Source organism: Meriones unguiculatus, chromosome 14 (assembly GCF_030254825.1).
Source record: "Meriones unguiculatus strain TT.TT164.6M chromosome 14, Bangor_MerUng_6.1, whole genome shotgun sequence".
Classification (NCBI taxonomy): Eukaryota; Metazoa; Chordata; class Mammalia; order Rodentia; family Muridae; genus Meriones; species Meriones unguiculatus.
The window spans coordinates 3,142,011-3,167,881 of NC_083361.1; the positions used below are offsets into that span (position 1 = coordinate 3,142,011).

Consider the following 25,871-nt stretch of genomic DNA (forward strand, 5'->3'; position numbering starts at 1 on the left):
GTCAGGTAGTCAGGCTTAATGGCAGGAGCCTTTTCCCCCTAAGCCATCTTGCCCTTTTCAAAATCACCGTCTTAAAATGTAAGCAGCTGTGGTCATATAAAGCAGATCACAGCGTGTGTTGTTGTTTTTATCATCTGTTATTATTAGTTACATTTTACTACAGCGTGTGGTGTTGACCACTGCTTTCTGTGTTTTGGAAAACAAGAATATTAATGTAGGGATTGGGCTTTAGGCTGTGACTTACCCAAAGGGAGGCACAGGTTAAAACCAATTGAGAAATCCTGACTAGAGGCCTCAGCTCAGGGAGGGAAGAGGCCAGCACAGCCCTGTGCGCTGGCCTCACTGCTTATAGGCTCTGGGGCCGTGAGCCTGTGACCATCTGGGCCTTTTATAGCTCCCAGCACCCACACAGGTGCTAGGGGCACACCCCATTGAAAGTGGGAAGAAACTGAGCATGGTGGTGCCTATCTCAGCACGCGCAGGGCTCAGGTGGCATGATCAGAAAGTTTCAGGCTCAGCTGGCCAGTGGTGGCGCACGCCTTTAATCTCAGTGCTTGGGGGGCAGAGGCAGATGGAGCTCTGTGAGTTTGAGGCCAGTCTGGTCTACAGACTGAGTTCCAGGACAGCCAGGCCACCCAGAGAAACCCTGTCTCAAAAACCAAGGAGTTCTAGACTCCATAGAAAGACTCCATCTCAAACGAGAAAGAGCAGATGTCAGACCCTGTCCTTGAGGGCTTGGGGGCCTCCAGTGTCTTGGGTGGGAGGAGCAGTGTGCCAGCACTCGTCTGTGCACCTGTCTCCAGAGCGCGGTGTGAAGGTTACACACCTTTCACAAAGCATGGCCTCACAGGCAAAAGGAAGGTTATACACCTTTCACAAAGCATGGCCTCACAGGCAAGAGGCCAGTTCAAGACAGCCAGCCAGTAAGCCAGCAACAGAAACCCCATAGCTTCGTTTCTGCTTGCTTCAGCAAGCCTGGAGCTGAGTAGGAACTTTCTTGCCCAGTGGCCCTGGGGAAGGCCACGGGTCATTTGAAAGTCCGGTGACCAGGCTTGACGCAGATTTGGTGAGCTTTTCCTGCACCGGGGCTTGTTGCTTGTGCCTTGGGCATGCCAGACAAGTGCTCTGCCACCGCTCTGCATCCCACCCCCATCCCGCGGGTTTGGCTTTTTAACCCAAGTCTCAGTTTTCTCTTTTGTGATGTGGGGAGGGCGTGGGTGTCTTGCCAGTTTCCCTTCCTGGGGCAACCTGGGCTCCAGAGCCCTGTCCCTGCCAACAGTTGCAGGAAAGTTTGTCCCTTCTCGTCCCCGTGGAAGGAGAGCACTGCCTAACTCTGAGCACAGACCCCACACTGCTGGGCACCGCTCTTTCTTCACATAGGGTGTCTAGTCAGCCCCAATCTTTAGAGACTCTCTCAATCTTTGAGCTGCAGAGCGTCTGATGCATACATGCCCAGGCCTGCTCTGGGCCCCCCAGCATCCCTTTTGTGAAGCATTGCTGCCTTGCTCCATTGTTGCTAAGGTCCGGGCTTCTGGAAGACATATATTGCTGAAGCTAACACCAAAAAATGAAGGGGCCCAGTTGCATCAAGACCAATTGCTCACTATAAGACCAGTCTCCCAGCATGGATCAGTGTGCACTCGGGACCGCCGTGGCGTACCCTGGTCCCATGGTAATCTTAGAGCAGTCCAGCAGGGTGGGGACTTGTCCCTCTCTGAGTGACCTTGCTAGCAGTCTTCATGCCATCAGAGTGGCAAGACTTCTGCAGGGCCATTCTGGAGGATGTCAGGAAGCTTCGGTCTTGGTTCTTGGCCTCTAGCAGAGCTGCTGCCCTCAGTAAACACTCTTGTTTGAGCAGTTTTCCACTGCTCACAGGCCCTTTTCTATTGCCAGTTAAAAATGGAAGACGTGGACAAAGTGCCATGCAGCCCTCTGTCTGTGTACTCTCTGGTCATTTACGCTACCTCACAAAAAGAATAGTTTGCAAGGATCAAGACAGCCACTTCCAACCCAGGAGTGCCAGGGCTAGCTTACTGTGCTCCAGCCTGCCTTACTCTCCAGGAGCTTCCCTCAAGCATGCGCGCCTGGCCGGGCACCTGGGGAGCCCTGCTGGACAGCTCTTGCCTCCTAAGATCTTCGGCTGCTTTGGCTCTTGAGGCTTCCTTTATCCTCCGTCTTCTCCTCCCAGAACAGCAGTGGCCTGTAAGCCTGAGCTTCCCACTTGCTCTGTTCCTCCCCGAGGCTCAGTCTTAGTCTCGGGGGCCTCAGAAAATTCTCTCCCTCCTTTGATTATCTCCGTGCTACCTGACTTCAAGGGCCTTGCAGGCCAGAGCACTCCAGAAAGTAGATCTGCCTTTATGCCACACCCGCCTGCCTTCTCCGCTGCCTAAGCCTGTGCGGTTCTAGTCGAGACGCATCAGTCCTGCCAGCATTGGATTTTATCAAGTGCCAGAAGGGGTCTGGTCGTTTTGATAATTAACAATAAACCATAGTATGTATGAAATCTATACATGACCACTTTGAGCTGCATAGAAAATTTAATAATGTGGTTATGTCAGTAAGCAGATAGAGAACTTGCCCTCTGTGGGCAGTGGGGCTGTAGCTGGGCAGGGAGGAACTCTCAGGACTGTGTTTCATGCAGGGAAGAGTGGATGCGGGCTATCCAGATGGTCGCCAACAGTCTGAAGCAGCAGGGCCCTGGTGAGGATGCCATGGAGTACAAGTGTGGCTCCCCCAGTGACTCTTCCACGTCTGAGATGATGGAGGTGGCTGTTAACAAGGCCCGGGCCAAAGTGGTAAGTGCTGGAGCCTGGCCGCCGGGGTTGGGGCTGCAGCCGCCCTGCCCGCCGGGCTTTCCACACAGATGACACAGGGCCGGCAAGGGTCTTCACGGTTTGCTGGTGTAGGATGGCCTCTGGTTATGGATGCTGTGAGGGGCTCCTCTGTGCTCACGGTGTGAGAAGACGGCGCCAGGCAAAGCTGGGAGAGCCTGGGCCTGTCTGCAGCCTCAGCACACGGGGTTGCCATGTGCCCTCCACACACACACACACCCCCCCCCCCCCGCCGGAGCCTTCAGGCCCGAGCGCCTTTAGGTTTCCTCTTCTGTGTAGAATTTTGTCCCATGGACCTAGTGCAGAATACCAAAGGCTCTGCCTTCTCCCCACCCGCAGACCATGAGCGACTTCGACTATCTCAAACTCCTCGGCAAGGGCACCTTCGGCAAAGTCATCCTAGTGCGGGAGAAGGCCACAGGCCGCTATTATGCCATGAAGATCCTACGGAAGGAGGTCATCATTGCCAAGGTGAGCCACTGGGCCCGGACAGGGACGCTTCTCCAGGACGGACCAAAGATAACGCTGCAGTAACTAGCTTAGACCTCCTTGGCTTTGGGTGTGGCCTGTGAGGTAGGGCAGTCTACGCTGTATGAACAAGAGTGCTCCCACCAGGTCAGGGCAGAGCAACAGCAAGGAAACAGAACACAGGGAGCTGATGATTGCTCTCTCAGGCTCCCTTTTATTGGGACTAAAGAGGAGACTTTGTTACCATGCAGCCTCTTTCGGGAAGAGCTGCTGTGTAGCTCCTGCTGCTGAGGCCTGGTGCTCAGTCTGCAGCAGCGGCCTGCAGTGGATGAGAAAGGGGCTCAGGGGGCAGGCACTTAGCTGGCATGCACAAGGCCCACTCCTAGCACCGCACTACACCATAAAATGACAGTGGCTACCAATTGCTGGAAGCACACACCTTTGATCCCAGCACTTGGGAGGCGGAGGCACGTGGCTCTCTCTGTGTTCGAAGCCACTTGGTCTACAGAAAAAGTTCTAGGACAACCAGGGCTACACAGAGAAACCTTATAACTGTATTGTGAGTCACACGACTCCTCAGTTGGGGGCGGCACTGTGCCTGACAGGAGGCTTAGCAGCTTCCGCCACTGCACATGCAAAGGGCACTCGAAGCCCTCCCTGTCTGTGACAAGCAGAAACGACCTGATAGTCCCGCGTCTCCCGAGCAGAGGCCTTGCCCGGGTTGTTGGGGTGGCAGTAGGGAGTTCTGGAAGCTCTCCTGTGGTCTGCCTCGGGCAGACGCCAAACTTTAGCTTTTGAGGCAGTGGCCCCCACCGTGCTCACCCTGAGTTTCTGACAGGGTGGCCCCACTGTATTGTATTTCTACAAGTTCTCTGCGAGCTTGGTGCTGCTGGTGCCAGGCCTCCCCCTGAGAAGCGCGGCTGAGATCTAGAGCCCTCATTAGCCCTCTCTCTAAAGCCGAGGTTCCCACGTTGCTGTGGTACCTGGGGGAAAGGGGACCGCTTGCTGTCGGCTTGTTCCCCCAGTAGGGGACGTGTCGAGCTGTGCCATGGCGGCACGCTGCTGTAGACCGTGTGCAGGGAGGAGTGGTTGGGCTGTTGCGCAGGCTTCAGCTCATGGCTGTAGTCCTCTGTGGCTTTAGGCCTGTGGGGACATCGCACCTCATTACAGGAGCACATGCAGAGGAGATCTGGGAAGTGAGGGGGAGTCTGGGGCCCGACCTTGCTTTCGGGGCACGCCCACAGTGACCTTGCTTCCTCTCACTGGGTTCTGTGTTCCCAAAGTCTCCCACTTCACGAGGGTGCTGTAGGTGGGGACCAGGCCTCCAGCACATGGTTCTTTGGGGTCATGGAAGAGTCAAGCTACAGTGGAATGTTAATGGTTGGCCTGGATTCAGGTGGTGCTAGCCCAGTGTCTCCACTGTAAAGTCCTGTCAGCTGCTTTGAGGTCACCTTTGTCTGGGCCGTCACCCGGTGGTTCTGCTCCTGCCTGCTGATTGCCACTGTGGATGTGGTTTCCCCTGGGTTTTCCTCATTGTAGCCGCAGGTTGGCATGTGTCCCTGGCGTTCACGTGCGCTGTGTGTCCACAGGATGAAGTCGCCCACACGGTCACTGAGAGCCGAGTCCTGCAGAATACCAGGCACCCCTTCCTTACTGTGAGTTTCCTCGCCCTGCCAACCCCTGGACAGGGTTCTGGGGGAGCCAAAGCCTTGCACTGTAAACACGACTTTGTGTAGGCCAGGCAAGGCCTCACTGGGATCCCAGACTGCTGGGGCAGCAGGACACTGGGTGCCGGTGGCATGGCGGCTGTTTTGCCAGAGCGGGGAGACTGCGTTCTGGTTTGGGTGTTACCATAGACCCAGGCGTGCCCTAGTTGCCTTTTGACCCCAGCTGAGCAGATGCGGAAGGCAGCTTTGAGGCTGTGGTGTCCGGAGCCCCTGCTGGTTTGGTGGACTAGGTTAAGGCACCATTTCTTTCATCCAGTTGCTGCCCTGGGAAGTCAGGGCACTTGTTGACGTGAGCTTTTATGAGACGCCTCAGTGGAAGGCAGAAGCATGGCATTTCTGTTTTTTGTGAGCTGAGGGACTGCCAGGGACTGACTGGTGCGGCGCCCTCTCTAGGGCCCAGAAGACAACTTGAAAGCTGCTGTGGACCGGCGGCTGTCCATCTTGCCTTGGAGATGGCACCCAGTCTGTTCACTCTGAGCCACGGCGAGCGGGGGTGTGGGTAGAGGACAGCTCTGTGCGGCGTATCTCATATTCAAACGAGCCAGCGCTGGGCACGCAGGGCACACTTCCTTCCCGGAGCTTGCCCCGACACTCGGCACCCTGGCGGGGCAGGCTGTGACAGCTCAGGCCCGCGCTGTCCCACTGGCAGAGCTTTGCATCTGCCCAGCACTCTGGTTCCTTTCCCAGGCCCTGAAGTATGCCTTCCAGACGCATGACCGCCTGTGCTTCGTGATGGAGTACGCCAACGGGGGCGAGGTGAGCGCTGCCGCCTGCTGCTTCTCGGTGGTGGTGAGGGCGGGTGAGCGAGTGAGTGTGAGCGTGTGTGTGTGTGAGTGTGTGCGTGTGCGTGTGTGTATGTGTGTGTGTGAGTGTGTGTGTGTGAGTGTGTGAGTGTGTGTGAGTGTGTGAGTGAGTGAGTGAGTGTGTGAGTGTGTGTGTGTGTGTGTGTGTGTGTGTGTACGGGTATTGAGTGTCACCAGGTCCCCCCGGAGCAGCTGGTGTGAGGTATGAGATCTACCTGGAAGGTGGGGCCAGGCCGGGGGAGGTTCAGTGAGGGAGCTCGGACGTCATGTTGCTGTTGAGTTGTTGGGCAGTGTTGAGAGGCAGGTGCAGGGGCCGAGGGTAGGCTGCCGGTGCAAGGGTCACCTGGGCAGGCACGTGACTCCAGGCCTGGGTCTGTGCCCTGCCTCTGTCACTGCGTCAGTCACACTTGACTCTGCACTGCTCAGGCTCATTGTGTCCGGTAGGTGGGCGTGGCCGCTGACGGTGGCTGCCTGCACTGTCTCCGCCTAGCCTCTCGTTGGCACTTACTGCTCATTTCTGGCTCCTCAGCCCTTGCTCACCTGCCTACTAATAACTTATCAATGTATTTATTTGTTTACTTATTTACTTTTAGGCAAAATCTCATTCAGATAGCTTTGGCTGGTCTTAAACTCATCCTCATTCTGTAGCTGAGCCTGGCCTTGGATATGTGATTCTGTCTCCCTAGTGCTGGGATTACACACCAGCCTCATCCTTTGCTCTTTCATTTTTAACAGAGTCTTGTGTAGCTCACCCTGTAGCCAAGGCTGGCCTGAACTCCTACTCTGCTTCTTCAGCGTCCCTGCGCCATTACAGGCGAGGCTCGCCATGCTGCCTTACATCCTTTAGCCTCTTGTCTCCTTCATGTGCACTGTAGCCACTGACTTCATGGTGTAGTGCAATAATGCTTATTATCAGCCCTATAATTATTATGGTGGTGTTATCTAACCTGCTATCATAATCAATAAGAAACAGACACCTGCTAGGTTTTATAATTGCCTTATATCACCTTGGGCTGGGCAGATAATTTCGCCTACGATACCTCATCTCTCCCAGCCCCATCCTGTTCCATCTGCTTTAATCATTCCTAATTGGGCTGCCTCCCATCCATAATTCCATAAATTCTTGCTCAGCTTCATTTGGATTTCGCTCCTTTCCACACCATTCTGGGAGTTCTTCTTCCCAGCCCACATGGATCCTTTTCCACACTAACCCTCATGGCTTCCTCCTCTTCGTGTCCTGTCTCCTTCCCGAGATACTCTCTGTCCTCCAAGCACTCAAACCTGAGCCACCCTCACCCACCCCATTCGACCTGCCCAGGTGTGTCGGCTCTTTAGTCATCAAACAGGCAAGGTTATAAACATCACTTGGGGTATGTGAGTGTCCGTTTGGGCAGCAGCCAGATCTCGGGGGTCGGAAATTAGCATCAAAGCATCTAGCAGCAGACTGGCCCCAGACTGCCCTTTGCTTCCCCGGAGCCCGTGTGCTCTGGGACGCGTCCGGGCTGGGGCCGGTGCTGAGGCTGGCCTCCCCCGCAGCTCTTCTTCCACCTGTCTCGGGAGCGAGTCTTCACTGAGGACCGGGCGCGCTTCTACGGTGCAGAGATAGTGTCGGCCCTCGAGTATTTACACTCAAGGGATGTGGTGTACCGTGACATCAAGGTGAGTGGATGGCCCGGGGGTCAAGGGTCAGGGGTGGAGGTGAGAGAGCACAAAAGCTCCAGGCTGGCCCGTGGCACACCCTGCAGACAGGTCCACAGTGAAGACCTGCGCGCCCCAGGCTATGATGGGTGTCAATTGGCAACGTGCAGAACAGACTTTGGCGGTGACACCAAAACTCTGTGCCAGCCATCTGCCCTTGCGCTGTGCTCACCAGAAATGGCCCTGTGTTACCCAGGAAGGTGTGCACACATGCAGAGCAGCACTGTCCATGCTGCCCACCGTACCTGCTGCCAGAAAGTGGGTGCCCCGTGCCAAGGTGTTGGCGCTCCGGGGAAACTCTAGGTAGCAGAGCAGGCTACACGTGGACGAGGGGTGAAGTCTGGGGGTGGAGGGCATGAGGCTCTGGTGCTGTTACCTGAGAGATCATTCGACCTCAAGGGGGTCGCAGGTCACAGGTTGAGAACCACTGTTCCAGAGGGGCACCCTGGGAAGATCTGTTCCTCATCTTGGCTTTTTTTTTAACAGCTGGAAAATCTCATGCTGGACAAGGATGGCCACATCAAGATCACTGACTTTGGCTTATGCAAAGAGGGCATCAGTGACGGGGCCACCATGAAAACCTTCTGTGGTACCCCGGAGTACTTGGCTCCTGAGGTGTCTGGGGCTGGGGTCACAGAGCACGAAGGCCGGGGCGGGGGAGCCCTGAGGGTGGAGCCCTCTGGTTCTCCACTTCTGACTGCTTCCTGCACCCTCAGGTGCTGGAGGACAATGACTACGGCCGCGCGGTGGACTGGTGGGGGCTGGGCGTGGTCATGTACGAGATGATGTGCGGCCGCCTGCCCTTCTACAACCAGGACCACGAGCGCCTGTTCGAGCTCATCCTCATGGAGGAGATCCGCTTTCCACGCACGCTCGGCCCGGAGGCCAAGTCCCTGCTGGCTGGGCTGCTCAAGAAGGACCCCAAGCAGAGGTGTGTGGCCTGCTGGTCCCCTGAGCAGCGCCAGGGCGCATGGGAGGCACTCCCACACAGCAGCCTGCCTTGCTGCCCGTCACCTCTGTGTGGACAGAGCTGAGGCCAGTCCCGTGGCTGCCTCTGACCAAGCCGAGAGCTCCCCGAGCTTAGGTCCCCTCCGAAAAGGGGTTTGCGGCAGGACAGCACCATCAGGGGCTGTGCAGGGCCCTTGGGCCCTGGGTTATGCCTGCCTTTGCTTTGAGCCTGGCTCCCAGAACCTGCTGTGCTGGGCGCTGGGTGGTCGGTGATGGTTGTCTCTGCTCAGGCTTGGTGGAGGTCCCAGTGATGCCAAGGAGGTCATGGAGCACAGGTTCTTCCTCAGCATCAATTGGCAGGATGTGGTACAGAAAAAGGTGAGCATTCTTGCCTGCTCCAGGGGCCTCACCTGCCCCCTGTGACCTGGCGTCACTGACTGCAGCCTCCTCTCCACAGCTCCTGCCACCCTTCAAACCTCAGGTCACTTCCGAAGTAGACACAAGGTACTTTGATGACGAGTTCACGGCCCAGTCCATCACAATCACACCCCCAGACCGCTGTGAGTATCTGGGCCCCACTGTCCCCAGCCTGGCTAGATGGCTGACAGGTGGGGTCTGCCCTGGGCCTGCTTGCCAGGAGGACCGTGCTTGGCTCTTTGGTCTGGCAAGGTTCCCCTAAGGTGTGCTTGTGAGGCCTGCTCTTGCTGTCAGGGTCATCAGGCACTGTGGCTGTAGTGTGTTCTGAGGTTTAGGGACAGTCCTGGTCTTTGGGCTAGAACATTGTGTTGACTGTATTCTTGATCTGAAGCCACCCAAAGCCTGGGCACTCAGGGACAGCCCAGAGCCCGCAGAGCCCCAGGGTGCGGGGAACATGAGGAGATGCGTGGCATGGCAGTGTAGCAGCCAAGACTGCATTCCTGGCGGGAGAGGCCTGGGGGTGCCAACAGTGAGCGGCCCTTTAGAGGAAGGACATCTGCGGGGGGGTCGCTGGGGCCTGGGAGAGGCAGGAGGGCACGGGGTTAAAGTAGAAGGTTCTGGGGTGACCTGGGAAAGTGGAGGAGACCTTTGGCATGAGGACCTGCCTGCATAAGGGTTCTGTGTGCGGGGACAGAAGTATGCCAGGGCTGTTGACAGGCCCTTAGCTGCAGGTGAGTGTGTGTGGGACAGGCCAGGAGGAGTTTGAGCTACACCCTGGTAAGGGCTAGGGAAGGAGAAAGACATTCAGAAGACCCAGCCTGGGCGGGAGGCCGTGGCTAAGGCCTTTCTCCAGAAGCAAGCTGCTTGCCTTCGCTGCTAGTGCTGAGGGCCACCTGCCGGCGCAGGCTTCTGGCGTGCTGTGCACTCCTTCCTGTGGCTCTTTGCCAGCGGGGTAAGGGTGGGCTCCCTCGTCTCCATGGCATCTCCCCCGACCCTGCAGATGACAGCCTGGGCTCGCTGGAGCTGGACCAGCGGACGCACTTCCCCCAGTTCTCCTACTCAGCCAGCATCCGTGAGTGAGCAGCGCCCTGCCACCACAGGACACGAGCGTGGCCGTCACCCACTGCCTCGGTGGCTTTTTCAAGAAAACTTTATTTTGCCTTTTGGTTTGTGTTCCCTTCCCTGTCCCCCTCATCCCATATCCAGTTTCTTCAGTTCTTGCCCAAACTTAGCGGTCCTGGCAGCCCTCTCCTCTGGCTTCCCCTCTGTGCCCAGATAAGTGCTGGGACCTGCCCAAGGGTGGGCTGTTGGGAGGATGGAGGGTGAGGTCATTAATCACCAGCCTCCAAGAGGGTGAAGTGGGGAGCCAGGGGGTCACCTGGATTTGGGAGCAAGCCGGCAGAGGCCACATCTGGAAGAAGCCCCCTGCCCCCAGCACCCCAGCTGCCTTCTATGCTGTCATCTGGGCAGCTGCCGTCCCACCTGGGGCAGGAAAGCAGTGATGTCCAGGGACAGGCAGAGGCCTTTGGAAGCTGAGTGATCTGGGCTTGGTTCCATGGGAAATGGAGCCAAGTCCTTGGACCTTCGTGGGGGCAGCCGGGACCAGGAGCTGCCTCCTGAACCTGCCTTTTCTTCCAAAACTGCTCTCTTGATTTCTGGATAAAGCAGGAGGACATTTGGGGGCAACCTCCTGCCCACAGCCCCGTGCCTTACCAGGGCTTCCTTCTAGCCAGCCTTGCCTCCCGCTGGGCCCTAGCCCCTTTGGACGGCTCCGTTCTCTGCCTGGGGCAGAGGGAAGCCAACCTTGGCTGTTACACATCTCACACCGAGACAGTATTGGGCCCCTTGGATTTGCCCGGGGTCTGAGAGGGGACAGAGATGGGGACAGGTACTCTGGTACTCACTGTGGGGTGGGGCCACCTCATCTTCAGGGCCCCTATTCTGGAGCCTTAAAGTGAATGTGCGAGTGAGAGTTTGTCGGTGCTGTGGATGCCAGTAGCACTCTGCTCTGGCAGTGAGCATCTCAGGCTCCTGGGGTGCAGGTACCCACAGCTGTATGCAGCATGGATGTGAATGGGCTCAGGCCTCAACCCCAGCCTGAGCATCCGATCCCTTGGGGGGCAGCAGGTGCCAAGGATCCACCTGCTGCCCCGGCCATGTCTCCCCTCCTCAGTATCTCTGGGTATTTGGAATTTAAGTTTTCCTGGGTTTACTCTTCCACTGCAACACCCCAGACGAGGCTAATTTCAGAAAGGCAGTAGGATGGGTGGGCAGGGGTGGTGTGGGGTCATCTCTTTTTTCCTTTTATGTGTGTATGTTTATCTGACCGTTGTCCCGCATCCCTACCGGCCTTTCCTTACTCCTCGTATTTGTACGGTACAAGCAATAAAGACACTCATTTCAGACCAGGGCCCCGTCCATATTTCCTGAGCACTGCCTCCTTTCCCCTGGCACCTGAGTGCCAGTGTACCAGGCACCACTTATGCCCTTCCTGTTCTGAGGCCCGTGGCGCTGTGAGGCTGGAACAGATGGCCAAGGGAAAGAGGGGTGGCGGATCTAGGCGCTGCTGAGGAGAAGGGGGTGGTGTCTGGGTGACTGGGCAGGGAGCCTGTGTGTGGTGTGCCAGGAGGGATGGTTCATCCACTTGGACCTTGGAGTCCTAGAGCAGTGTTTCTCTCTGGAACCATGAAGCCCTGATGTCTGCAGATTCCCTCCTGGACTGTCTTAACAGCACTCGTGGTCCCCCAGCATGACACCTGAACATTGGGTTGCACAGTCTGGGACTCCTTCCTCTGAGCACCGCTGTAGTCACATCCCCAGCGGACTCCCTGGCTGTGGGCTCAGTGGGCTGCTGCTCCCGTCCCCATACTTGGGGAGCCGCAGCACAGAGGGCCTGGTGCACGTGAGCGTATTCCAGAGTTTCCTAGACGTGGGGGCGTCCCCGGCATGGAAGTCGGAGAGCTTGGGAGTGGGCTGTGGGAAGGCCCAGGCCAGTTCGGATGTCTCCCACTGCATGTGGGCGGGCCGTCTCCCGTAGAGCGGTGTGCTCCTGAGGCTGTGGTGGGCGGGTGGAGCCTCTGCGGGTGTCGCCGCGCAGGGCAGGACTTGCTTCTAGCAGTAGAAGGCCTTAGGCTTCCTCTCTAGCATAGGTGAGAGAAGATTCCTTTCATTTCCGTGTCGCCGTTCCTTAGCTGCAGAGGGGCCAGTTTCTGTGTCGCTGTGTGACTCAGCTCCCAGTGGGATTTGTCCCGTCTACCTCAGGCTCCCAGCAGCCCTCTCCTCCAGGTGCGGAAGCCACCACCAGCTGTCCCTGGAGTGAACGTGCCCTTCCATGCGCCTAGTTTTGGGGAAGAGTTTTAATGGCTGCTACTCACTTTCTTGCGAGTGGTTGGGCCATCCTTCACGATGCCCACTTTAACCATTTCTCAGGGCTGGTTTTCACCCCAGCGTGTGTGTTTTTAAAGGAAGAAATGACCCCCACAGGCCAGGTTTTCGAGTGATGGCGCTGTGGATGTTGGCGTGACCCCTTGGCCTGCCTTTTGTGCCCCTCCGCTCTTCCCAGCTGAGGTCATGCCTGGGTGTCCCTTCACCTCCATACCTTGGGAGTGCTGCACATGTCCTCAGCCTGCTGGGCCACTGGGGAAATGAGACTTGGGGCCACGCTAATACATCCTGGGGGACCAGGGGATACAGAGGCTGCATGGGCGTGTGCCCCCCCCCATCACCAAGAACTTACTCGGGTTCCTGGTTTCTTGTTTTTCTCCTTACTGCTATCATTAGTCTGTAATAAAAATAAGGATTTATCTTGCAGTGTCTGTTCTTTGGTGTTTATGGCCTACATCCTGTGGTCTTGGGATGTGATCTTGGAATGTGCTAGTTAGCATTTTAGAAAGTATAGTGAGTCGTGTGTTTACATATTTGAAATGGCTTCAGATCAGAAGGGAAACTTTCAAGAGTAGTGCTGGCCAGGCGTGGTGGTTCATGCCTGTAACCCCACTAAGAGTCGGAGGTAAAGCATGGGGGGATCACAAGGTTAAGGCTAGCCTGGGCTATGGGATGAGACCTGAGATGGGGTTGCAGTGAATGAAACAGGTAACAAAGACTTCCAGGACTGGGGCAGGAGAATTAAGATGGACCTGCTTGAAACAACCCACAGTTCAGAGGCCCAGGCAGCAAAGTGCTTGCCAGGCAGGCATGAAGGTGAATTCAGCTGCAAGCGTGCTCACTGGCTAGGAGTTCTTGCAGAAGAATAGAAGTGGCTTTCTAGAACCATGCTGATTAGCTCATGACCACGTGTGACTCTGCCTCCAAGGAATCTGATGCCCGGTGGCCTGTGCTTGTGATCCCAGCAATGGGGAGGTGGTGACAGGAGGCTCCTGGGGTTTGCTGTCCAAGCACTCCAGCTAGACAAGAAAGTTCCAGGTCAGTGAGAGGCCTGTGTCAAAAATAAAAGGTGAAGCCAGTTAAGAGCACTAGCCCTTCTTCAGAGGGTGAGGTCCAGTTCCCGCACCCAGTGGTGCTCACAACCATCTAACTCCAGCTGCCGAGCATCAGATTCTCTTTTCTGGCCTCCACGGTGCCAGGCACAGACACTCACAGACAGAACATGTTAAACAAGGTGGAAGGTGGCCGAAGATACTACTGGCCTTCACAGATGTGTGCACACAAACAGTGGAGCCGAGACTGCCCCTCACTGACAGCACGCGTTCATGTGCAAAGCTGTGGATTTGATGCCCAGCACTGAAGAATATGTCCCAAGCTGGGTGGTGGTACCAGCGGGGCATGCCTCCAACCCCAGCCCTCAGGAGGCAGAGGAAGGCTCATCTATGAATTCGAGGCAAGCCTGGTCTACAAAGTGATTTCCAGGACAGCCAGGGCTACACAGAGAAACCCTGTCTCCAAAATAACACACACACACACACACACACACACACACACACCTCTCATTCAATAGTGAACCCAAGAACACCAGAGCCAAGAAGACATGGTCAAAGACAACAGAATTAACAACATAGTATCCAACTCTCTTCAGCTGTGTGGGGAGGACTGACAGGTCTGCCTCCAAGGAAAGTTATCTGACTCGTGGAATACAGGCTGTGCATTCTCAAAGCTAATGTGGTTTGGATGGGTTGTTTCCCCCAGAATGCTGGGATGTGGGTGTGGCTTGGTTCCAGCAACTGGTGTTTTTCGGGTCCTGGCGTGCCAACCTCATGGGTTAACCCACAGATTTGCAGCTGAGTGGCATGTTGGGATGTCGGAGCTGGTTGGAGGAAGTGGGTCAGCTGTGTTACGGCCCCTTTCTGCTGCCTGACTGTCAAGGACTAAGCAGCTTTGCTCTGTCGTGCTCCCCGCCACGTTCCTTCTTGCTGCAGACTCACAGGGGAGGGCCGTGCAGTCATGGAGTGAGTAGGCCTCTACATCCTACTTCCAACTTGTCTTTGTCAACTATCTCGTAACTGATGGAAAATTTGTTTTGAGGCCGTTTTGCAGTGTAGCACAGGCTGACTTGGAACTCAAGATCCAACTGCCTCTGCTTAAGGTGTGTAATGCTTTTCCCTGTGTAATCTATGGATTTATTTTTGAGATAGGGTCTCAAGTTGCCCCCACTGGCCTCAAAATCACTGTATCCCGCGATGAATTTATTACGATGGCTTATGGGCTGTGGTCTAGCTAATCCAGCGATGGCTGTCTACGGAGGGTCCAGGAATCCATAAGTTGTCCAGTCCATGCAGCTGGACGTCTCATCTCGTCTTCGGTAAACGTCAGAGCCCCAGAGAAGTCGGCTTTAATGCCGGGAAGGGATAGACTTGCTAGCTGAAGTGAGAGCAAGCAGGTGAAGAGCAAGAGCTTCCTTCTTTCCATGTCCTTCCGTACAGGCTGCCAGCAGAAGGCAGGCCCAGTTTAAAGGTTGGCCTTCACACCTCAAGTGATCCAGATGAAACCAGTCAGCAGTGGTGCACACATTTAATCCCAGCACTCAGAAGGCAGAGGCAGGCAGGTCTTCCTCCAGGCCAACCTGGTCTACAAACTGAGTCCAGGATAGCCAGGGCTGCATGGAGAAACCCTGTCTTGAAAAACCAAAGAAAAAGAAAAGTTCCTCACAGGTGTACCCAGTGCTTAAGTTCCAGTTAATTCCAGACGTAGTCAGGTTGACAAGAATAGTGATCACGGGGCTGGAGCGATGGCTCAGAGGTTAAGAGCACCGGCTGCTTTTCCAAAGGTGCTGAGTTCAACTCCCAGTCAACCACATGGTGGCTCACAACCACCTATAATGAGATCTGATGCAGGCAGAACACTGTATATGTAATAAATAAATAAATCTTTTTAAAAAAAGAATGGTGATCACACAGGAAAAAGGCGAGGGAAGCCAGTGTAGAGACTAACAGATCTGTGTTGGAGTGTGTGAGCCACTCTTTAGATGTTGTTCCTGGGGGAGATGAGGTTTAGATATCATACAGCTGTCTGTAAGTCCTGAAGTCAAAACTACATATAGGCTGGGGTGTGGCTTCATGGTTGAGGGCGTCCAGCATGGGCAAGGCTCTGGGTTCAATCCCCAACACTGCAGAACGAGACAGAAGGCACCGTGTTCTCCACTCTGGCCACGTGCGTTTCTTCTCCGGCTCTTCCCTGTTCCGCATTCATCCAGAGACAAGAACACTGTTTTACTCAAGGTCCTCCCGCCAACGTAGGAGAGTGACTGTTGACAAGCTGTTCACTTCCACAGACCTTGACCAGACCTTGTCACATGTAATGCTCTTGGCTGGAGAGAGAGCCAGACAGCTCACCGCTCTTGCAAAGGACCAGGCTCTGTTGGCAGTGCTCTCCCTGGCCCGCCAGCTGCAGTTTTAGGGGCTCCCATGCCCTCTTCTGACTTCCGCTGGGACCACTACATAGGAGATTCACATAGACACATGTAGACACATACACAGAAACCCGTGCTGGTACACGCACAGACACCTGCAGGCACGCACATCGTTAAAAAATGTGCGGGGCTGGAGAGATGGCTCAGCAGTTGAGGGCACTGACTGCCCTTCCAGAGGCCCTGGTTTCCATCCCTGCACTCACAGGGTGGCTCACAACCACCTATAACCCCAGGTCCAGGAGGTTGAATGCTGCCTTCTGAGCTCCACAGGCACCAGGTACACACATGGTGCCCAATACATACGTACAAGCACCGGTGCTTATAAATCTTTCAAAGCCAGGCAGTGGTGGCGCACACCTTTAATCTCGCCTCTTTGGAGGCAGAGGCAGACGGATCTCTGAGTTTGAGGCCAGCCTGCTCTACCAAGCGAGTTCCAGGACAGCCAGGCTACACAGAAAAACCCTGTTTCAAGGAAAAAAATCTAAATAAAAAAAAAAGTTGTGAGTTGGGGATGACCTAGGTTTGGTTCCCAGCACCACCCAGACAAAGCAAATCGCTAGTTAAGGGGTCAGGGGAGACCTGCTTACTACACTCAGCTGTCAGGTTAGCTGTGTGGTAGAGTAGAGTATCTCATCTGGAGGGGAGCTCAGCAATGGGACACTTGCCTAGAACCTGCCACGGAGGGGCTGGAAACGTGGCTCAGCAGGAGTGTTTGCTCACAGTGCAATGCGCTGGATCCCGTCATTCCTCCCTTCCCCAAGAAAGTGTGTATTTGATGTTTGATGGTGTGGTGTTTCTTTGTTTGTTTTCCACACAGGGTTTCTCTGTGTAGCCCTGGCTGTCCTGGACTTGCTTTGTAGACCAGACTGTACTCGAACTCAAAGAGATCTACCTGCCTCTGTCTCCCCAAGTGCTGGGATCACAGGCATTTGCCACAATCCCACCCTTGGCAAGGAGTGGTGTTTCTTTATGGTTAAATTCAATCTGGTTTTGAGTCTTTAAAACATAGAGTTCATTCCTATCACTTGGGAGGCAGAAGCAGTTGAATCTCTGCCAGCCTGGTCTATAGAGCAAGTTCCAGGGCTACACAGAGAAACCCATCTTGAAAAAAAAAAAGTTTGTTTTTTAAAATTACCTACGTGTTTGTTTTTGTTTTGTTTTGACAGGGTTCCACTGTATAGCTCTGGCTGGTTTGGAACTCACTTCATAGACCAGGCTGGCTTTGAACTCACAAGGATCTGCCTGCCTCTGCCTCCTGCGTTGCTGGGATTAAAGGCGTGCACTACCGGGCCTACAGGGGTTATTTTTATGTTCTGTGCATGGGTATTCTCCCTGTGTGTCCTGAGTCCATGTACATACCCGCGGAGCTCAGCCCAGGGTGTCGTTCCCCTGGAACTCGGCATGGTTCCCCTTGGCGTTCCTGGCTCTTTCTCTTCTTTGAGTATTCCATTCCAACATTACCACCTCTTGAGTCTTCAAGACCAGACTGTGCATCCATTCATTCCAGAAAGCCTTGCGGAGCACCTACTGTGTGCCAGGCAGTACTCTAGGCACTGGAGATGCAGCATGGAGTTCGTGGGGGAAAAGCATGACAACAGAAAGCCCCACCTCAGGGACCCCCATGCCTGTGAGAAGGCAGTGACTGTGCAGGAGCAGGCATTGGTATGTGTTTGTAATCCCAGCACTCAGAGGTAAACAGAATGTCAAGTTCTAGGCCAGCCTGGGCTACATAGACCACTGGCTTTTTTTTTTTTTTTTTTTTTTTTTTTTTTTTTTGAGACAGGGCCTCTACACAGCCCTGGCTGTTCTGGAACTCACTATGTAGACCAAGCTGGGCCTTAAACTCAGAGATCTCCCTGCCTCTCGCCTCTCAAGCCCTGAGATTGAAGGTGTGCGTCACACCTGGTGACTCACTGTCTTTAAAACGTGTTTAGGAGAGAATAAGTGCAGAGAATTGGCATGTGGTGGTGATTTCCAAGGAGATAAGGGCGTAAGTATCTTAAAAAAAAAAAAAAAAGACTTATTTCTGTGTAAGAGGCCAGAGCTGTCAGAAGCCAGAAGAAGGCTGGGCTAGGTACTGCATGGAATTCCAGGGCTCAGGGAGGCAGAGGCGGGTGGATCTCTGTGAGTCTGAGGCCAGCCTGGTCTACAGAGCGAGTCCAGGAGATTGGCCAAGTTCCTCAGCTCTGAGTAACAGGTGCTGGGAACCTCACTCAGGTCCTCTAAGGGCACCAAGTGTTCTTAATGGCTGAACCAGTGTCCATGCCCCTGGCGTCAATATCTCCAAAACCAAAAAGAGGTTTGGAAGCCTGGCATGGTGGGGCACATCTGTCATCTCAGGAAGATCAGGAGTTCAAGCCCATCCTTGCTACATACAGAATTCAAAGCCAGCCTGGGCTGCATGAGGCCTTCTCTCAAAAAACAGAAACTGATTGAAATGGCAGAATGCTAAGTTACAGTATATAAATGCAGGTTTGTTGGAAGCAGCTCTTGGCTGCCCTGTGGGGGAGGAGCCACAATGTCTGGAGTGTACAGTGAGGGGCTCTGGGAGAGCGGAAGGCCCACCCCTGGGCTAGGGAATTCAAGGCAGAGGGCAGCCACACCCCAAGGCAGGTAAGAACTCAGAGATGTCTGAAACCAAAACAAAACAAAAACTGTTTTGGAGGGAGGTAATCTAAGGAAGGGGAGGCAGCTGGTGCAGAGGCCCTGGGGTAGGAGGGTAAACTTGCACATGCGCCCTGGAGCAAGTCAAAGCTGAGCTCTGGCTGGAAGCCTTAGTGCCTCTTTGATGGCAGGGTTTGGGGAGCGCCCCGAAACAGGCCTAGCTCATACCTCCAAGCCTCCACTCTTCAGCATTCTTCTGTCTCCTTTGACCTAGAGCCTAGACGTGTCCCGGGCCCCACACCTAGGCACAGTGCCCCCAGGATGGGGCTGGAAGAGGTGCTGGCTACACGGGCTGAAGGCAGAATGTGAGTGTGCTGCTGAAACCTGCAAAAACTGTGGTGGGTGAGCAAGGTCAGGTGAGTCCAGAGCCAGCTCCCCTCCCTCTCTCCCTTCCTAGTTTGATTTTTTTTTTTTTTTAAGACAGGGTATCGTGTAATTCAAGCTAGTTTTGAGCTCTCTCTGTAATTCCTGGGATTACCAGCCTGTGCCTTTTCTCTTTGCGGTTCATCCATTTGCTAGTACAGTAACCACGATTCAGAATGCCATTTCTCACTGTCCAGGGCTGTTGGCAACCCTTCCTTTAATGTTCCATAGACCCTTGAATTAGTGCCATTTCACAGAGCGTTGTCGTTGACTGGTGCTGGGCATGGAACCCCAGAGCCTTAGCATGTCGGCAAGCATTCTAAGACTGCGTCACATCCCGAGGCCACGGGTAGACTCCAGGCCAGGGCTCTGTACCCTCAGCCCTTGAGGATTTATTAACATGCCTTTTTGCAAATGTCGTAAGCACAGGGGATGCTAGGATAAAAACAACTGTCCATCCTCACTCTGGGTGGACAGATATACACTGATAGTTCCTGAAGGTCACAGAGACCCAACCAAACACTGACCATAGTGGCCTTCTGGCATTTGCAGAAGACGGTCACTGTCCTGGGAGATCCTGAAGGCCTGCCTGGGTTTATTTAATTTTAGTTAATTTATTAGTTTTTGGTTTTCCGAGACAGGGTTTCTCTGAGTAGCCTCAGCTGTCCTGGGATCCACACTGTAGACCAGGCTGGCCTCAAACTCAGAGATCCACCTGCCTGACATCCCAGGTGCCGGGATTAAAGGCGTGAGTCACCACCACCTGGCCTGGGTCTATGTAACCAACATCTGCCAGCTCTTCTCCTGCGCTGGGTCTCCGTGAGGAACTGAGATTTACCTGCGATACGGACAAAGCCCTCGGCAGCCTCTCTGACAACCCACCAGAGAGAATGAGGAAAAAGTCCACATGGGGCCCCAAGCTGGCTCATCCTGTAAAGGCGTTTGCCCTCAGGCCTGACAGCTGAGTTGAATCCCAGAACGCACGTGGTGTTTAAAAAAAAAGAAAAGAAAAGAGAATTCTCTGAGTTGTCCTGGCCTGTAAAATGAAAGAGTGTGAGTTGCCTGAGACAAAGCCTGGGCGGGCTTTGGGAGGGGCCCCGCAGGCAGGTACACACACACACTCACTCACTCAAAGCACACGCACATGTATATATAATAAAATAAATACCAAAGAGTAAAATAAGATAAGCAGAGCATTTAAATGACCAGCCACAACACGCCATTGTGCCAAACCAGGCCATCCCTGACTTGAAGGCTTAAGCCAAAGGTCCCATTTTACAGACCAGGAAACTCAAGTCTGTGCCAAACAGAGCGAGTGTCCCAGACTTCTCTCCAGCTCACAGTCAGCCTCACTCTGCCCGCTCCTTCTCTCAGGCAAAGCTTGGGTTTCTGTCTGTACCACCTGGGCGGGCTGCTTGCCTTATGCTTGACAAGCATGGTGACTGTGGAGGCCCTGTGCAAAGTCCCCCCCCCAGTCACTCTCTCTTGGCCGCTTACTTCCTGCAGCCGTCCCTGTCCCTGTCAGAGGCTGAGGCTGCGCTGTGGGACGCTTCATGGAACCACTGAGCTCCAAGCCCGGCCCAGCGCACCACAGGTGGCCTTGGCTGAGGGTGATGGGATCTTGGTGCCCTCGGGGGAGTCTACAGGCCTAGTAACTGCCTTCACCATATGAGAAAAAGAGAAAATTATAGGGACAACAACACTTATTTTTCTGAGTGGGTGAAAATGAGGTGTCTGCCTCTAGGGTGTTGGTGCATTCTTCTGGACTCTCAATCTGGCCTCAGGGTGCTTTTCCTTAGACTCTTCCAGGAAGGGACTGGGTGTGGCTCAGCGGTGGAGCCCCTGCCTAGAACCCAGTGAGGGGCTGGGTGTGGCTCAGTGGTAGAGTCCCTGCCTAGAACCCCCCAGTGAGGGGCTGGGTGTGGCTCAGTGGTAGAGCCCCTGCCTAGAATCCCCCAGTGAGGAGCTGGGCTGTGGCTCAGTGGTAGAGCCCCTGCCTAGACTCCCCCAGTGAGGGGCTGGGGTGTGGCTCAGTGGTAGAGCCCCTGCCTAGACTCCCCCAGTGAGGGGCTGGGGTGTGGCTCAGTGGTAGAGCCCCTGCCTAGAATCCCCCAGTGAGGGGCTGGGGTGTGGCCTTAGTGGAGTAAGCTGGAAGCCCGGGTTCTATGCCTGCAACCCTCTCCAGTTCCTGTAATCTTTTCTCCCAACTGCATCCACCTGTGGAGAAGCTGAGACGGGTAAGCGTCCACATTCGTTCCACTTTACCCTTCCCTTGCATTCTGGTCGCCTTCAGCCTCATCCTTAGAGAGGAATGTGTGACTGCCTTTCCTTGGTATCCCCTAGTCACGACCTTGTAAGGTCTGCCCCAGCCATCCCCAACTCCAGGGATCTAGGTCAGTCTGTCTTCTTAGCTCAGACCTCTAGCTCCCTTCCCTGCTTCGCTTTCTCCATGTTCTCCACGCAGCCGCCCGGAAGTGGAGGGCCCTGGACCCACGCATGAAGCACCAGGGCAATAGCCTGGCCGCCGCTTGCTTGCTCTGCAGCTGGCAGCCCACGCTCCCCCTGAGCTTCGACCAGACTTTAAAAAAAAAAAAAAAAGAGTACCTCTGTCGTTTCGGAGAGCTCTCGGTCCGCATTGGTGGGATTTCAGGGTCCTCTTACTCCTGATAATCTCAACAAATCTTATAAAAAGGAAGAGGCAAATTCTAAACTCTTCCGCCAGGGGGCACTGGCGGGCTTCCCCAGGGCTGCTCTTCAAGAAAAAACCTGGATCCTTTTCGAGGATCCAACTTTCTTCTGAAACTGCTAAGAATGGGAAAAGTGGGGAAACTAGGCCCATCCTATTTACAGAGAACACTGCCTCGACCTGGTTGCCAGCTTTACAAACTTTGTTGATGTTATTGAAGATCTGGCAGTCCGTAAACACCTCTTGATATGCTGCCAGCTCACGCATGTATGCATACATCAGATATGAATGTGTCACAGATATATGATACAGGTTTTGTCAAGTAGCCCTGGCTGCCCTCAAGTTCACAGTTTTTCTGTCGTAGCCCTTGTGGGTTCAGGGATTACAAGCGTGGGTCATCACTCTTGGCTAACTCAGTGTTTTAAAAATTTATCTCTTTGTGTGTGTGAGTTTGTGTGCACCACGTAAATTCAGGGGCTCTTAAAGGCCAAAAGGGGGCGTTGGATCCCCTGGAACTGAGGTTACCAAAGTTGTACTAGGAACTGCACCAGCTCTCTCTGCAAACTCAGTAAGAGCTCTTAACCCTGGCGCCCTCTCCTTAGCCCCTAACTTGATTGATTCATTGACTGATTGACTGATGTTTTCTGAGACAGGGTTTCTCTGTGTAGCCTTGGCTGTCCTGGACTCACTTTGTAGACAAGGCTTACCTTGAACTCACAGAGATCCACCTGCCTCTGCCTCCCTGAGTGCTGGGATTACATGTGCCACCACACCCGGCTGATATTTTTAATTTGATTGTGGAAACCCAGCACACCATATGGGCAGGCCTGCAAAGGTCTTTCCTGTCTGAGGGCTTTGCTGTGGCTAGTTGCTATGGTGCCTATCACACACAGAAGCCTTGGATCCAATCGCTGGCATTGCATAAGCTCCAGACATGGGCACATGTACCTGTAATGCCAACACATAAAAATAGAAATCACCCTTGGCAAACAGTGGATGCTTTGTTTTATTTTTGTTGTTGTTGTTTTTGGCTGTATATGAGTATCCTGGAAAAAAGCCACATAGTAATAATCTAATGAAAAGATTTTTAACTTTACATTGTGTGTGTGTGTGTGTGTCTGAGAGAGAGAGAGAGAGCGAGATGTGTGTGCTAGAGCATGTAGGAAGAAGTCAGATGATCACTTTTCAGAGCTGTTTGCATGGTTTGAACTCAAGTGGTCAGGTCTTGGTGGCCACTGCTTTCACCCACTGAGCTACTTTGCTGGCCTGTAATAAAATAATTTCTTTTCTTTCTCTTGGGTCAGAGCCTCACTGTTCAGCTCTGGTCGTCCTGGAACACGCTGCTCAACCAGGCTGTCCTGGAAGCCACAGAGTCCTGCCTGCCGCCAGCTCCTAATGCTGGAACTACAGGCGTGTGCCGCCACTGCCCAGCCACGCTTCCTTCTCTGCCCTTATTAGGTGGCTCTGGGCTGTCAGAGGACACTTGCCACCTTCTCACTGGCTTTTCCGGAAGCAAGTAAAGGTAAGTGGCAGGATGCTCTGGTTGCAGAATTGCCCCTCCTCCAGGAAGTCCTCAGCCCCACTTCATCCTGGTCAGGTGTCTCCTCTGGACTTCTCTGTCTCAGCCATGAACCTTCTGTGTTCCCCAGGCTCAGCCACTGCTAGCTGTCACCGGTCACCCGTCTGTCTCCACAATAGACTTCAGAGAGAAGCTAAATCATTCTTCTTCCTCCTCCTCCCTGCTTTCCCTCTCCCCTTACCCCTTTTCGTTTCTTTGTAGCTCATGGCTGGTCTGGAATTCCTTCTATAGCACAGGTTAACTTCAAACTTTCCACACACCTGCCTCAGATGGCCAAGTGTCGGCTCCTGCTTTTACCATGGCCCATCGGTTCCCCCCCACACACGCACAGAAGCTGAGCAATGGCTATTCGTTATGTAAATATTCCACCGTGTGTACTATTATTCTGCACCACAGACCTACAGGTAATTTGAGGGGACTGTCCAAATCATACAGTGGTGAAAAAACAGTAGGTTTGAATCTGGGCAGCTTGCCTCCCTCCCTGTCCTGTGTTCTTATCCAACATGCCCAGGGACTGGTGGGCTGAAAACCAGCTTTCCACGAAACTGATGTCTGCCCAGATTTCTTCTAGAAATCTCCGGGCGAGCATGCAGGTTGGTGGGAGGGTGAGGACTGTGGGAGAGGCGCCAGAACATCTGGACCCACGCTGATTCGAGGGGGGGAGGGGGTCTGGAGGGGCTTCCCTAGACCCATAGGGGGCAGCCGGAGACGAGAGCCAGAGATGCGGGGGCGGAGAAAGGGTGGGGACCGGCCCCGCGGGGGGCGATGCGGTAGCTGCAGCGGCGGCCGCAGGAGTTTCCCACAATGCAGCGCGGCGCGCTGTCCCCGGTGCTGATGCTCAGCGCTGCCCCGGAGCCTCCGCCGCGCCCGCCTCCCGCCCTCTCCCCGCCGGGCCCCGGCTCGGCGCCCCGCCATGGCTCGGCTCGGACGGGTCCGGCCCCAGAGCCGTCTGGGGGCCTGGCCGCAGCGCTCGACAGCAGCCTGCGGGCCGCCGTGGCGTTCAAGGCGGAGGGTCAGCGCTGCTACCGAGAGAAGAAGTTCCGAGAAGCCATTGGCAAGTACCACCGCGCGCTGCTTCAGCTGAAGGCGGCGCAGGGGGCCCGCCCCGGCGGCCTGCCCGCCCCCTCCCCCGGACCCACCAGCAGCCCGGGGCCCGCCCGCCTCAGCGAGGAGCAGCGGCGCCTGGTGGAGAACACGGAGGTTGAATGTTACGACTCCCTCACCGGTACGGCCGTCGGGGGGCACGGGTGAGACGGGTGGGCGGCGAGGGGCGATCAGGAGGCCTTGGGGCCCGGGAGTGCTGGCTGGAGGCTGGGGGAGTCAGGGCTGTGGAACTTCAGAACTTCAGAAGACAGGAGTTGGGAGTAGGTGGACAGGGCTTCTTGGGTGGAGGAGGCAGGGGCTTGGGTAATGGGCGCGGGGCTCGGCCTTCCCAGCCCTCCCTCCCTGACTCCTGTTTCCCCGCCTCTGCCACGCGTGAGCCAGGCTTCCCCTGCGCTAGCTGTTTCATTCTTGCTCCTTCACTTTTGCAATTGCTTGAGAAATCTCCAGCTAATTGCCTCACACATGGCTGCCCGGCGCCCCCTGGCGGCGGCGCAGATAGCGTCTCCACTACCGGGCTTGCCGACCGGTGTCCCCTGGTGGCCGGAGCACTCCCTCGGGCCGAGGCCAGGTTGTCTGAGGGCAGGAAGCTTCCGAGCACAGGCTCTCGCACCCGCAGCTTGCCTCCTGCAGTCGGAGCTGGTCAACTACGAGCGCGTGCGCGAGTACTGTCTCAAGGTGCTGGAGAGGCGGCAGGGCAACTTCAAGGCCACCTACCGCGCCGGCGTCGCCTTCTACCACCTGGGCGACTACGCGCGCGCGCTTCGCTACCTGCAGGACGCCCGCAGCCGGGAGCCCACGGGTGAGCGGCAGGGTCAGGAGCGGCAGGGCTGGCGGCTGGGCAAGGGCACCAGGGCGGGGCCGAGCCACCCGCCTTCAGCGAAGGTCCACCACCCTGTTCCTCTGACGCTCGCCCAGCCAGTTCCTATCTTTGCAGTACTGGGGACTGAGCCCAGCCCAGTACCAACTCGGCTACATCCCTGACCCCCTGAGCCACTCGCCCATAGACGCGACCGTTCACTCCCTCCCGGCCACAGTCCTCAGCCCTGCGCTCATCTGCTCAGAACGCTTGTTTTCTGCCCTTGGGCGCTCCTGTGTCCACGTGTGTGTAGACACAGCGCGGCGGGGGGGGGGGGGGGAGCACAGCAGGTGCTGCATGCAGGGCTGTGGAAGCAGAGGCAGGGTTAGGTAGCTTTCCTGGGAAGCGGTTTGGTGAGAACAGTTGTCACTTGGGGCGGGTGTGAGTGGAGGTGTGACAGGAGCCTCTCCCAGCAGGGTGCTGCACGAGTGAGGCGGGAGGTGTGAGCTGCCGCTGGCTGGGGGCTGAGGTCTGGGGTGGAGCCACTGCTGTGCGCGGAGGCCAAGAGGACACTGCCCTGTGTCAGGACACCAAATGATGCTCTTTCCCCTGCAGACACCAATGTTCTCCGCTACATCCAGCTGACTCAGCTCAAGATGAACCGGTGCAGCCTCCAGAGGGAAGACAGCGACAGCGGCACTGGAGGCCCGGCTCCGAACGTCATGGGCTGAGGCCAAGGGGCAGCCTCCCTCCCCCCCTCACCAGGCAACCTCCCCCTGGCTCATGTGTTTACTGGTAAAGCATCTGTCACTGGTGTCTCCTTTCTGTGGTCTTATTGTGGGAACGAAGGAGGGGTCCATACCTGGGTCTCACTCCCTCAGAAAGCCAGAGGCCCAGGGAGGGAGTGTGGGGTTTAGGGGTATCC

At 55.3% G+C, this 25,871-nt stretch overlaps 2 protein-coding genes across 9 annotated transcripts in view; both read left to right on the forward strand.

Annotated features, from left to right (window-relative positions):
• Window positions 1-11,297, forward strand: part of Akt2 (AKT serine/threonine kinase 2) — a 47,638-nt gene extending 36,341 nt beyond the window's left edge. For all 8 annotated transcript variants that reach the window (XM_060366519.1, XM_021650609.2, XM_060366514.1 and 5 more), the window contains 10 exons: window positions 2,642-2,795; window positions 3,171-3,302; window positions 4,889-4,954; window positions 5,714-5,782; window positions 7,366-7,488; window positions 8,014-8,142; window positions 8,244-8,458; window positions 8,766-8,853; window positions 8,933-9,035; window positions 9,893-11,297. In XM_060366519.1, the coding sequence (XP_060222502.1) occupies window positions 2,642-2,795; window positions 3,171-3,302; window positions 4,889-4,954; window positions 5,714-5,782; window positions 7,366-7,488; window positions 8,014-8,142; window positions 8,244-8,458; window positions 8,766-8,853; window positions 8,933-9,035; window positions 9,893-9,972 (1,159 nt within the window). In that variant the 3' untranslated portion in view covers window positions 9,973-11,297. The remainder of the gene's footprint in view (window positions 1-2,641; window positions 2,796-3,170; window positions 3,303-4,888; window positions 4,955-5,713; window positions 5,783-7,365; window positions 7,489-8,013; window positions 8,143-8,243; window positions 8,459-8,765; window positions 8,854-8,932; window positions 9,036-9,892) is intronic.
• Window positions 11,298-23,770: 12,473 nt separating this feature from the next.
• On the forward strand, window positions 23,771-25,766 carry Ttc9b (tetratricopeptide repeat domain 9B). The gene is made up of 3 exons (XM_021650620.2): window positions 23,771-24,271; window positions 24,767-24,949; window positions 25,562-25,766. Exons 1-3 carry the CDS (start codon window positions 23,851-23,853, stop codon window positions 25,675-25,677), a joined length of 720 nt encoding a protein of 239 aa, XP_021506295.1. The 5' UTR covers window positions 23,771-23,850; the 3' UTR covers window positions 25,678-25,766.
• The last annotated feature ends 105 nt before the right edge of the window (window positions 25,767-25,871 follow it).